This window comes from Hemicordylus capensis, chromosome 1 (assembly GCF_027244095.1).
Source record: "Hemicordylus capensis ecotype Gifberg chromosome 1, rHemCap1.1.pri, whole genome shotgun sequence".
Classification (NCBI taxonomy): Eukaryota; Metazoa; Chordata; class Lepidosauria; order Squamata; family Cordylidae; genus Hemicordylus; species Hemicordylus capensis.
Window position 1 is genome coordinate 435,151,252 of NC_069657.1, and position 13,473 is coordinate 435,164,724.

At 45.1% G+C, this 13,473-nt stretch overlaps 1 protein-coding gene across 1 annotated transcript in view; it reads left to right on the forward strand.

Annotated features, from left to right (window-relative positions):
* SOS1 (SOS Ras/Rac guanine nucleotide exchange factor 1) overlaps positions 1-13,473 on the forward strand; it is a 99,721-nt gene that overhangs the window by 14,053 nt on the left and 72,195 nt on the right. Inside the window, exon 4 of the mRNA XM_053242998.1 lies at positions 7,624-7,788. Coding sequence (XP_053098973.1) covers positions 7,624-7,788 — 165 coding nt within the window. The remainder of the gene's footprint in view (positions 1-7,623; positions 7,789-13,473) is intronic.

The following is a 13,473-nucleotide window of genomic DNA, read 5'->3' on the forward strand; positions in this document are numbered from 1 at the left end:
GAGAGGGGAGAGATGCTTGCCATGATGCTTGTCACTGCAAGACTTTTTTCTCATTTTGTAATTTTATTTTTCAAAAATAAGCTCTCATTTTTTTTTGTTTTTGTCCACATGATGCTGGTTATATCACGAACAAAAGTGTAGTTTCGGTAGACCATACTTCCAAAACAGCAGCAAACTCCTGCAAATGTAGTATGCTGTCAGAGCCCTCTGCAAAACATCTTCATGATCTCTACTACTGAAACCAGGGAAGATTAAAACAAAAAAGATTTTAAGTTCAAGTTTAGGAGCATGCCTATATTTGATAAGGATTCAGACAGTCCCTTTGTACATTTCCTCTCTATTTATGATGAATTAATTGCTAAAAAACACCACTGATACAAATGCCAAACTCTTCAGTATCTATATCAGTCAGTTACCTCTTTATCAGTCAGTTACCTCTTTTTGTGCCTTCTGAGCAACATATCGCCCAATCTGGATTTTTCTTCCTTTGCTCATCTTCACATTGAAATTCATTAATCTCACAGCAGTAGCTGCCACTGCCTCCTCCCCCAATGCCAATGCTATGGTGGCAGTTTTCAAGCAGCATTGGGTAGAGAATGGTGAGGCTCCTGGACAGGTAGGCATGAGCATGCTAGAGGGACGCAGCACTACTTCCCAGCCTTCTAAAGAACCAGGCCTTATATATATAGCACTTCAGATGCTAGATGATCTGGTTAGTGGTTCCAACATTCATAACTAATGGGTTCTGTCCCTGCACAGATCAGCTTCGGGAAGAATTTGTTAGCTCCTCGCAACGCCAACCACCCACTGCACGTGACTGCAGTACCCTCTAGTGGCGGTTAGGCGTCTCCATTTTCAGTTTTTTTCTGACCACCATAGCGATCAGTACTCGGAGACTGTTGCTTCTCATGGAAAGTTTGTTATTGGTTTTTTCGGCTTTTGGACAAGGACCTTTCTTAAGAATTTGCACTTTGGCTTGGATTAACTCATTATGGTTTTGACCCTTTGGAACGGACCTGACGACGTCTCTTCTTTACACTTTTGACTCAGACTCGATCTCGGATCTCCCCCTACGACCACGGAACGGAACGACTACTGAGCAGGATGAGCGGCGTGAGTAACGCGAGTAATCCCGGGAAGACAACTTTTAAACTTTGCACTAATTGCCGTGGGAAGATCCCCTCAACAGACGGCCATACCCTCTGTTTGTTTTGCCTTGGGGAGGTGCATGATACGGCTTCTTGCTCGGTATGCATCACATTTAACAAGCAGACTCTTAAAAACCGAGCAGTGTGCCTTAAGGTTTATCTGATGGAGGACGCTTTGTTGCCTAAGGCTGCACAGAAGGATGCGACGCCGGGTCCTGCACCGAAAGCGCAGTCTAAAGACCCGGGCAGATCGAAAGAGTTGAAAGGGGCCTCATCGACATCGGCCGCCTCGACATCGAGGTCATCGGGCGTCTCGGCGTCGGAATCCTCATCGACTTTTAAACGACCGGAGGATCATCGGTCAGGCATGAAGAGAAAGCACAAGGGTGACGCCTCTGGGCACAGCGCCGCCCACAAGAAGCTCAAACACCATGACCAGGTTTTGGAACGTACTCCTTCGCCTTCGAGGCTACAAGACTATGTAATTCCTTGATGCAGAGCGGTGTCGTTGTCTCCGTCTCCAATGCCCTATCAATCCCCTCTGACTCCTGGGCATAGACTGTGAAGCGCTCGGCATTGTGAGCAGTCGGCATTGAATGAAACCAGGTTGGAGTCTGCGAGGCAGGCTTCAAGTCCAGAGACTCGACGTCGACATGAGACCACACCCCTCACTCACCCTTCGACGTCGATGTCGGTCATGGCTCCGGAATCGACAGTCGCAGTGATTGAAGACACTGAACCCGACGACGACCCCGACGTTGAGCACATCGGCATCAAGGATGAGTCGGCGTCGGTGATTCAAGCTATACCGGGGCCATCCCCAGCCACACCAGGGGCAAGCGAGCGAGAAGCTAGCAGACTAGCCCACATGCTAAACTCTGAGGAGAGTACACCCTCGACGGGCACCTTTACGGGTTTTCTTGTGGGTGATTACCTCCCTGGACATATTCCTAAGACACCTTCATTGTCAACGAAGGGTACACGGATTGCAGGACCCTCATTCGGTGATGGTTGACGCCAGTGCAGTGAATAGAAATGGCTGTTCAAGCATCGGTGCCTTTACCGCGTCAACGCTCGGTTTCCCTGCAAACGAATGTACCATGGGTTCTTCCTTCCACCCTGCACCAAGCAGCGACTCAGACGACATACGTACCTGTCCATGTGACCTTGAATGGCATGGGGAACTCTCTTGTCCCATCTGATGATGGTGAAGATGATGATATAGAGGATGATTACGCCTCAGACTCAACCCCGGATCCGGACGACCGAGAGGCACCTGCCCTCCCAGATCCTGATTCTAATGTTGTGGTTGTTCCATCGGTTTCACCCAATGAAGAAATGAAGGGCTACCATCAGTAAGTGGCAGAGATGGCTCAGGTTTTGGGCCTGACCTGAAAGAGAAGACCAGTGACTTAGAGGACCCTGTCTATAACATGATGAAGGCGGCCTCGGGTTTGAAGCCGGTATACTTACCTATGCTGCCTCATATCACCAGGGCAGCAAAGTCGGCTTGGTAGGTACTCCAGACGTCAGCACCAACCTCGAAACGTTTGGAGGCTCTTTATCGTGTCCAGGAGGAGGAGAACACATATTTGGTACATCACCCTGCTCCAAATTGGTTGGTAGTTGATTGTGCAACGACTTCTAAGGGCGGCAAACGTCACACCACACCTGCGGACCAGGAGGGCCATAAGTTAGATGTTCTGGGAAGACGCACTTACCCGATGGCCTGTTTGTCCATCAAAATTGCCAACTATGTGGTTTGCCAAGCAAGATACACACATTCCCTGTGGGAGGCTCTGTACGATCAGCGTTCAAAACTGGATCCTGGAGAATTTTTGAAAAGATTTGTGGCTGTATTTGCGAAATCGACTGCAGCTACCTGTCAGCAACTGGCTAATGCAAAGCACTTAGCTGAGTCGGAATCCCGGACACTGACTTCGTCTATTACTCTGATACGGCACGCCTGGCTGCGAGCTACGGGCTTGCAGCAGGATATGAGGGATAGGATTGAGAATCTTCCATTTGATGGTGCGGGCCTGTTTTCAGACAAGACCGATGAAAACATGGAGCAATGGAAGAAATCGCAGAACACCGCACGCTCTTTTACCAACCCTCGATATACGAACAGATACCGCCCATTTGGTCAGTACAATCAGTATCAAAGACGTCAGGGCAGTTACCGACAGTCGGATAAAAGAGACTTTAGACGACCTTTCCAGCGGTTTGGGAACAGTAACAAGCGCCCTTATTATCCCAAGAACAGAACCAGCCAGTCTGGCCAAACTAAAAGAGCACCACAATCAAAGCAGCAGCTTTGATCTGAAGGAGAGCCCACTGCCATCACGCGACCCGCCCCCACAAAACAACCTGATCAACATCAAAGCAAGGAACACCATCTCCTTGAACTATGCCAGAGTTACTATCAAACTGGCAAGCCATGCTCAAGCGTGGCACCACATAACATCAGACCGGTGGGTCTTGTGCATAGTGGCGACGGGCTATGTGCTAGAGTTCGAGGAGTATCCTCCGTTTCTGGGCGTGAAGTACACTCTGGAAACCCCTGTCCTGAGGGAGGAGGTGGAAAAGTTTTTGATGAAAGGGGCAATATCGCCGGTCAATTGGGCCCTCAGCCAGTCAGGCCTTTATTCTCGCTATTTCCAAGTCCCCAAGCGCGATGGGGGCATAAGACCTATTATGGATCTCCGGGGCCTAAATCAATACATCGAGGTAAAGAAATTCAGGATGACAACGTTGCAAGCCATCCTTGTGCTCCTTCATGGGGAGAATTGGATTGCAACGCTCAATTTGAAGGATGCTTACTTCCATATAGGCATTCAGGAGAACCACTGTAAGTTCCTCCGCTTCACTATGGGAAGTGAAGTTTATCAGTACAACGTCCTACCATTCGGCCTGGTCAGCACCCCACGCATGTTCACGAAGTGTGTCGTGGTGATAATAGCCTATCTCCGAACAAAAGGACTGTCCATTTTTCTGTACTTGGATGACTGGCTGCTGACAGCCAATACACGGGAAAAAATGCAAGAGCATGTACACATGGTAACGACCCTGTTGAGCGATCTGGGTGTGTACATCAATTGGGAGAAATCCTTTATACAACCAGCGAAATGCCTTCAATATATTGGGGCACTGTTAGACAGGACAGCCCAGAGGGCTTTTCTGCCGAGAGTTCAGTTTTCATGCCTACAGACGCCCATCCTCATGTGTCAGAGTCATCCGGTACAGAGGGCAAGAACGATACAGGTTAATCTCGGTCTGATGGCGTCCTGCACAACCACGGTTTTGTATGCAAGGCTTCGCATGCGCAAGTTGCAGCTTTGGTTTTTGAGAGCTTACAGGCCAAGGCTGGATGCACAATCCAAACGGCTGACACTGCCAGTCACGGTGCTTGCCTCACTGACGTGGTGGACAAAGGAGTCAAACATGCTCAACGGCATACAGTTCGAGTCGCTGAAACCAACCGCCATGGTAACCTCAGATGCTTTGTTGCAAGGCTGGGGTGCACATCTGCTGCAACACAAGGTTCAGGGTCCATGGACGTTGAAAGAGAGACTTCTGCATATCAACTTTTTAGAACTTCTGGCTGCGTACAAGGCCTTGGTTGCCTTCCAGGAGAAACTCGTGGGGCAGACCGTCCAGCTTCAGATGGACAATACAACAGCCATTGCGTATGTCAACAAACAAGGCGGGACGGTTTCCAGGTCATTGTGCAGCCTCAGTCTTCAGTTGTGGAATTGGTGCATTCCACGCAAAATCTATCCCATTGCCATTCATATCAAGGGCACCATGAACGTTTTGGCGGACTCTTTGAGCCGGGAACTAGTGCTGGATCAGCACAAATGGGAGTTGAACCCAGTGATAATGGAACAGATATTCCATTCTTGGGGCAAACCAAAGTTGGATCTCTTCGCAACATGCAACAACAGCAAGTGCGATCACTATTGCTCCATGATGGGAATCGGCCCAGATTCAAAGGGGGATGCACTTCAGTATCAATGGAACCATCAGCTGCTTTATGGCTATCATCCAACTCCAATGCTGCCCAGGGTGGTGGCCAAACTTCTGCAAGACAAGTCTCAAGCGATAGTTATTGCCCCTTGGTGGCCAAGTCAGCCATGGTACACGCTGCTACTCAGACTGTCCCAGGGCAGGTACAGGAGGTTGCCACAGTGGGCAGGTCTGGTATCTCAGGACCAAGGAGAGGTGCTGCACCCCAATTTGTCCATGCTGAGTCTCATAGCATGGAGGATCGGCTTCTAAAGAAGATTCTCCTAAATACCCGTAAACTATCAACTAGGCGGAGCTATCAGGCAAAATGGTGCAGGTTTACGGCGCATGCTGCCTCGAGGGGCTATAACCCCAAGGAAGCAAGCCTGAAAGCTGTCGTCCTGTACTTAACAACTCTGAAACAAAGCGGCCTAGTGAATGTCTCGATTAAGGTGCATATGGCAGCTATATCGGCGCAACATGATGGGTGGGATGGAAAGACGGTCTTCACCCATCCAAGATGTAAAGATTTCATGAGAGGCATCAATAATTTGTATCCTCCGGTTCGCCTGCCAGCAGAGAAGTGGAGTCTTTCCTTGGTACTTTCGTCACTGACGGAACCACCTTTTGAGCCTTTGGCGTCTGCGTCGTTGAAAATCTTAACCTTGAAGACGCTCTTCTTGGTGGCCATCACCACGACCAGATGAGTAAGTGAGCTGCGTGCACTCCGCATCGATGAGCCTTATACGAGGATTTATCCAGAGCGGGTCATCATGTGCTTGGATCCCGATTTCCGCCCGAAGATTGTAACAGATTTTCACCTTAATACCGAAATTGTGCTGCCTACCTTTTTCAGAGCTCCTACGTCTGCACTTCAGCGGGCGATGCATTCATTGGATGTTCGTCAAGCCCTTCTCTACTACTTAAGAGCCACAAGGGACATTTGAAAGACACCTCAGCTGTTTGTTGGCTTGCAGGGCAAGTGTAAAGGGCATTTGTCTACTCGGCAGAAATTGTCGTTCTGGCTGGTGGAGTTGATCAGATTGGCGTATGACCAACAGGGTGTCGTCCCTCCGATGTCAATTAGGACACACTCCACTAGGGCTTACGCCACGTCTGCAGCGCATCTGTCTGGCAACTTGGTCGTCTCACCAGACGTTTGTAAAACACTACGCCATAGATCTATGCACGGCTAAGGCTGCTGAATTCGGATGGGTGGTCCTCAAGAGGTTGTTACAGTAACTTGCAGTGCTTACCCGCCTCCATCTGGGTAGCTTGTAATTCACCCATTAGTTATGAATGTTGGAACCACTAACCAGATAAGCAGGTTGCTTACCTGTAACAGATGATCTGGTAGTGGTTGCATACATTCATAAATCCCGCCAGTCCATCCCCGCTAAGACAGTTGCAAGCTATTGACTATTATACACTAACCACTCTGTCCTTAAGGCTGCTATGTCGGCTTACAAGAAACTGAAAATGGAGACACCTAACTGCCACTAGAGGGTACTGCAGTCACGTGCAGTGGGCAGTTGGCGTCGCGAGGAGCTAACGAATTCTTCCCAAAGCTGATCTGCACAGGCGCAGAACCCATTAGTTATGAATGTATGGAACCACTACCAGATCATCTGTTACAGGTAAGCAACCTGTTTTTCTTTGTACTTGTTTTATCTGATGAAAAGATAAAATATACAATAACTCTTATACAAGTTGGCTAACAAGAAATAATGGGCAGCATCCACACCAGTGCTAATGAAAGTTGGAGTTAGCATCCCGAAAAGCCGTTGTTGAGGGATATGAACTGTGGCATGTCTGGCTAAAGTGGGAGAGGGAAGAATAGCAATAGCAATAGCAATAGCACTTACATTTATATACCTTTTTATAGCTGGAAGCTCTCTAAGCGGTTTACAATGATTTAGCATATTGCCCCCCAACATTCTGGGTACTCATTTTACCGACCTCAGAAGGATGGAAGGCTGAGTCAACCTTGAGCCCCTGGTCAGGATCGAACTTGTAACCTTCTGGTTACAGGGCGGCAGTTTTACCACTGCGCCACCAGGGGCTCTTTGTGTGGAGACACCTGCTAATGGAAGTTGCTTCCACATGCTTTCCATGGACTCCCCTCTCCCAGCATTGTCATAGCCCACACTGTTGCCGTGGGCCCCTCTATCCTTGGAAAAGACTTTTCAGACTGCAGGGAGGAGGATGAGAAGAAGAATATTGTGGTGCTAGCACTGCTGTGGGTGTTATCCATAATTGTTAAAATACATTATATGACATTTTAAAATATTGATATGGTTGTCAACTATAAATGTTCCAGCTGAGATGTTACTGTTGGTTATATTAAACACTGACTAAAAAAACCCCCGAACCTGCCAAATATGGTTGATTGAATAGGTTCAGTGTTTCGAAATATGCATTTTTAGTGTTTTGGACCTTTAAATTATCATCAAACTCTTTCTTTCAGGAAGTTCTCGGCTATAAGGTTGACCACCAAGTATCTGTTTACATTGTAGCAGTATTGGAATATATTTCTGCTGATATCTTAAAACTGGTTGGGAATTATGTTCGCAATATAAGACATGAAACAATTACAAAGCAAGATATTAAAGTGGCAATGTGTGCTGATAAGGTAGGTATGATTCATATTTGCAGTTGTTAACCAATATTTCTGTATCCAAATAATACTTATAAGATTGATTGATTGATTGTGCCGTCAAGTCAGTGTCGACTTTTAGCGACCACATAGATTCTCTCTAGGATGATCTGTCTTGGCCTTTAGGGTGTTGGAAAAATCTCCAGGAGTTCATTTTAATGAGTGGAGGCCACACCATCCATCAGGTTCAAGGTTTATTATCACAACATGCCGGGTGCCTGCACACCCAGTAGACTTGGCAAGAGTGCTTTATACAGTTACAGATCTTAATGCAAACATAGGCCCACCAATTAGGAGCTTACAGCACACTGTCTGAACCAATCATAATAGAACAAAGTTTCAGCATTATGCAAAGTAAGGATTGTAAAGTTCACCCCAATCAGGAGCATATAACATAACCAGTTACCCAATTACAGTAAAAGTCAAACATCGGACTATATAGCTAGTAACATTGAGAGTATGCATCAATCAGCATTTGCCAGCAGTTCTTAACACTCCAGTCTATATGTTGTCCCAATTCTTTCAGTTTCCTCCAAATAGCATATGGATACATAATGTTACCATAGGAATTCTTACAGCAGTGCTGAAGTTCATAACTCACAGGTTTAGCTTAGATACATGACTAGGCAATAGAGTCAAGTTTATTTACAGTCAAAGACCAGAATTCAAAACATATGTACAAATAAGAATCAACAGTGCTTACAACAGTAGTTTGGTATAATGTTTCAGCATAACAAATAAACCCTGTTACACAAGCTGGTCTACTATCTGATGCCTAACTTTCCTAGCCACCACACAGAACTTTGCGACATTAGTTGTTATCTCCTTCTTGTGATCAGAAAGCAAGTAATTAACATAAAATATGTCTGTATGCCCTGGATATCCGACCAATAGCAGAGCAATAAAATGCTGACGAAAGTCCCTGTAAAGGGAAAAGTAAAGTAAAATGTGAAAAATAGATTTCTGATCTCCAGAATCACACAGGCACAGTCTCTGTTCTTTAGGAATCCTTCTGAACCTATCATCCAAATGAGCTGAAGGTAATATATTAAATCGGGCCAACATGAACATCCTGCAGTATTTAGCAATTGTAAGTTTTATCTAAATAACTCGCAGGTTTGTTGTTATAGGGTTGTAGCCCAAAAAAAAACTTCCTTGGGGATTAAAGACCAATCAGTTTGCACCTCCATATCATATATCTGTTTGTTTTAGTTCCTTAGTTCCAATCTCACATGGATGAATCTCATCTTCAGCAAGACATCTAAGCTAAATCCATAAAGGCTTACAAAAAATTGAAGATTTCCAACAGGAGTTAAAACTATCCATAAGGGAAAGATGAGCAGGGCCTGTAGGAAAGAAATAGTAACTTAACAGCCAGTAACTTAAAATGGAAAGCCACACCCGGGCCTCCACTCTAGGAATACCAGCTTCCAGCCTCAGGATCACGTTTGGGACGCATCTAGGGGTCTGCAAAACAGATCTTAAAAACTTTGAACAACCTCCAAAGCTGCAAAATTTGAACAACCTCCAAAGCTGCAAAATTAGCATATGGACCCAATTGCGATCCGTACAACATCTGAGGGCAAGATTTAGCCAAAAATAATTTAAGTGCTGCTGGAACAAATTGAGCACCCCCCTGATGAAAATAGAATTGAATAGCTGCTGATGATTTTCATGCATTTTGAGTGACATATTGCAGATGTGCACTATGTACTTGACTAGGCCTGAACCAGACCCAAATAAAGTTTTACTTCATCAAGGGTCTCTCAGTGGTGCATTCATTGTTGTTGTAATTGAGTCCATCTACCTTGCTGCTGGCCGTCCTCGTCTTCTCTTTCCTTCAACTTTGTGTCTTCACATAATGTGTCCAAAGTATGATAGTTTGAGTCTGGTCATTTGTACTTCGAGTTAAAATCCTGGATTGATCCATTTGTTTGTTTTCCTGGCTGTCCATGGTATCCTCAAAAGTCTTATCCAGCACCAAAGTTCAAAAGGGTCAATTCTACCTTCTTCAAAGTCCAGCTTTTGCGTCCATGGAGTGTCCATAGAGTGTTATGAAATATAACAGCCCAAATTTAAGCATGTTTACTCAGAAGTAAGTCCCATTCAATGGGTGTCTTTCAAACCTTTTACTGTGGAACTTCTGTTTATCTCAGGAAATTCTGGGGTGTACTATAGGGTGTGCAATCATTTCATTATCCCGGCATGTTGCTCTCTGTGAACTGAGTGTTCACACTAAAACACACCAATTTCTCTACTGTATCTGCACATTGCAGGGGAAGATTAACAGCAGTGGCCAATCTCTCTTTCAGTGTAACTTGTTTGTGGTTAGTGATCCTCTCATTGAGGAACCCCAGTTGCCAAACAACTCCAAGGTTCCCCAAACACAGGCTGCAATCCTTATTGTACCTGAAAACCACTGCCCTAACATGCATAATGTTGATGGAAAGTGTATTTGATCAAATAAAATCTTTGAATGTTCCAGGCCATTTATGCTTCCTTCACTCTGCTCCAGGCTGCAGTATCATATCAGTTTTAAGTTGTTATGATAAGAGTGTCTTGCTCTTCCTCTGGGAAGCACAGATTAGCCTTAGCTGAGCCAAACTACTGGATCAACTGTGCTCTGTTAGGTTTTAGTTCCAAAATGTTAGTTTAAGATATTATTGAGCAATTTATAGCATGTAACACTGTTGCATGTTTTCTTCCAAGTTTTCAGTAGTTCAGATCTGAGGGAACCATTCAAGCATTACAATGCATCCAATAGTCATCTTAGCCAGTACCCATGGATATACTGTATTCCTGGCCTCAATGGCCTAAGATGGGTTGCTTCAAATAGCAATTAATGGTGTTGCCATGCTGATCCATTCTTATTTTGTTGTGTTTTATCAGATAATTATATTCCATCTTAGTTAAAATAATGCCAAAGGTGAGTTGCAACAATAAAATCATAGTGTATTGTGAAAGATAGTACAGACTTGTATTTAACGACTTGCCTCAGTATTCTGTAGCATCAGAAACATGTCACTGAGGGTCAATAATGTGTTTCCAATCTTACAAAGCGCACTGTCTGTATCAGCACTCATTGAAAGGCAATGACATTGATTCGACTAGATGGCATGGTAGAAGCCATGCAGATTGTCCAAGATAGACAGAAGGCAGCAGGTACAATGGGCAAGGCACAACCAAGTCAAGCTGGTAAGCAACAGATCTGGATAGTGATTCCAGCGACATACATAAACATGGGTTTTGTGCCTGCGCAGACCAGCTTCAGTCAAGTTGGTTAGCTCCTCGTTATGCCCTTAACCACCTCTGTACGAGCCTGCAGTACCTATAGCGGCAGCTAGGCGGCTGTTTTACCAGTTTCTCTCTGACCGCCTCAGCATTCAGTCACTTCAGAAACTGTTAAGCTCCTCAGAAAGAAATAACTTAGATTTGGATATTTTAGTAAAAATTATGGCTAGAACTTGGACAGTTTGACTACTCTTTGCATAACCTACAGATTCAGGAAAGAAATAGTGATTATAAGACCATGGACCAATAAATAACTATGGCTTGCTTAGTGATTAGGATTTACCTCACAAATGTGGTATCTGCAACTTCATCTTGGACAGTATAAAGTTTAATAGATTGTCCCTGGTAAGACTCCCCTTGTCAATGAGCAGAAAATCCTGGGAAAAGACCACCTTCAAAAGGTGCGAGGGCTGCAGGAGTAAACTCCCCTCGACTGACGGGCACCGGCCCTGCTTACTTTGTTTCCGGGAGGGCCATACGGCCACGACTTGTACCATTTGTGTGGGCTTTTCTAAGCAAACACTTAAGAATAGATTAGCGTGCCTAAAGATCACGCTAATGGAGGATGCCCTGCGCCCTCTACCGTCTATGTCGCGATCCCCCCCGGGAGCTGCCATAATATTGCAGTCTAAACTCCCAGGAGCGGGGCGGACTGTTTCGGTGCCAAGCCAAGACACCAGATTTCAAAAACCAAAAGCAAGATGGGCTCCAAATGCAGACGTAAATCTGCGGAGGCAGATTTTGGGAGGCGGAGTAGCCCACCTCCCAAAAAACACAAGAAGCGAGACCACCCTCCCGAGGCAACCTCTTCCCCTACGGGATTACAGGAAGCAAAAACTCAGCATTGTGTGGCTTCATTGCCTGCTCCCACACCGCAACTTTCTCCATCAACACCATGCCCATACCTCTCGACAGTGAAGTAGGGAAACATTGCAAAGCTGGGGGAAAGTGCCCATACTCACCAACGTGTAACTAAGCCTACTTCAATATCGAGAGCAAGCCTTTCAGCAAATGACCTATCAACATTGAGAGGCTCGACGTCAAGGGTTACAGTGACGGAGCGACCGTCTTTTGAACAACTTACTACTAGGGCTGCTCCCTCAAATACCATAGATTCTACTATTGACAGAAATGATACTACCATCACTACCGGGCATATCATTGAAGCTGAAGTTTACAGCACAGGGATGGACAGCCCAGATGACAGAAATCCTGACTTGGAGCGCTTACCCCGTTCAGATGAGTCCACCCCTTCCACAGCAACCTTCCGTGGTTTCCAACACCCTGGTCTAGATGTGGAGGAGGACGAGGGAGAGGTGTCCCTCGAAGTACAGCTGAGTCACTATTGAAATTAATGAGACAAGTTAGTCAAGACTAAATTAACTCCCACTAGCTTCAGTGGGGCTTAGTCTTTATTAACTTAGCCTGGATGCTGCCCATCAATCAATTCCTTTATTACGATCACAGACCAGTACAGTTTACAAACAGAAGCCCAACAAAAAAACCCTACATAACCTACAGGTTTGTGATACAGTAGTTAAGCACATAGTTAAGCATAAAGATCAATTAACAATTATTCCTAATGAACTCCTGCCGGATTTTACTGGCTATTAAGCAGAACTTAGCCACATTATAATATCTCAGGTCATTCTGGTCAGTTAAAAGATATTCAAGATAAAAAGCTCTGTACAACCTGGATAGCAGCTAATAAAAGGCATTATATGTTTATGCCATTTATCTTGGTAAAATTAACAGTAAAGGAGCACATGAGCCATTGTTTCAATATCTCCCAACTTGCAGAGACAAGTACATTCTTTGTAGGGGATTTTTTGATATCTCCCTTCCAGGACTACTGATTGCAAGGCATTGCATTGTGCCTGTGTCAGAGCTCTGCGATATTTTGGCATGGTTATATGGCTTAGGTATCTGGCAGGGTTGAAACTCAGAACTTGGTTACCCAAATGGACACCAACAGGAATAGAGCCCTGATCAATTTGACGCTCCATATCATATATTCTTTGTCTGAGTGATGCTGCCCATTGTTTCCTTGCATGACTGCTTGACTTCTGTATCATATTCAGCAACAGTTTAATACTTTGAATGGAACAGTACTTGCCCAGCAAAATTATACCTAACTTTCTATTGTACATTATAGAATATAGAGACATCTTTGCTCTTTCTTGTCTACACTAAGTACTTTTAACAGATTTATATTAGAGTAACCTAAACTTGGATATATAACAGATGTCAGTTTTTTAGAGACTCTCTGAAACCAGAGCCTGGTATAATAAACCTGTTACAAGATAAAGGGCTCACTTTTTTCCATTTAATTTCAGCTTGGGTTGTAAAAACCTAACTTCTCCAGTGCCA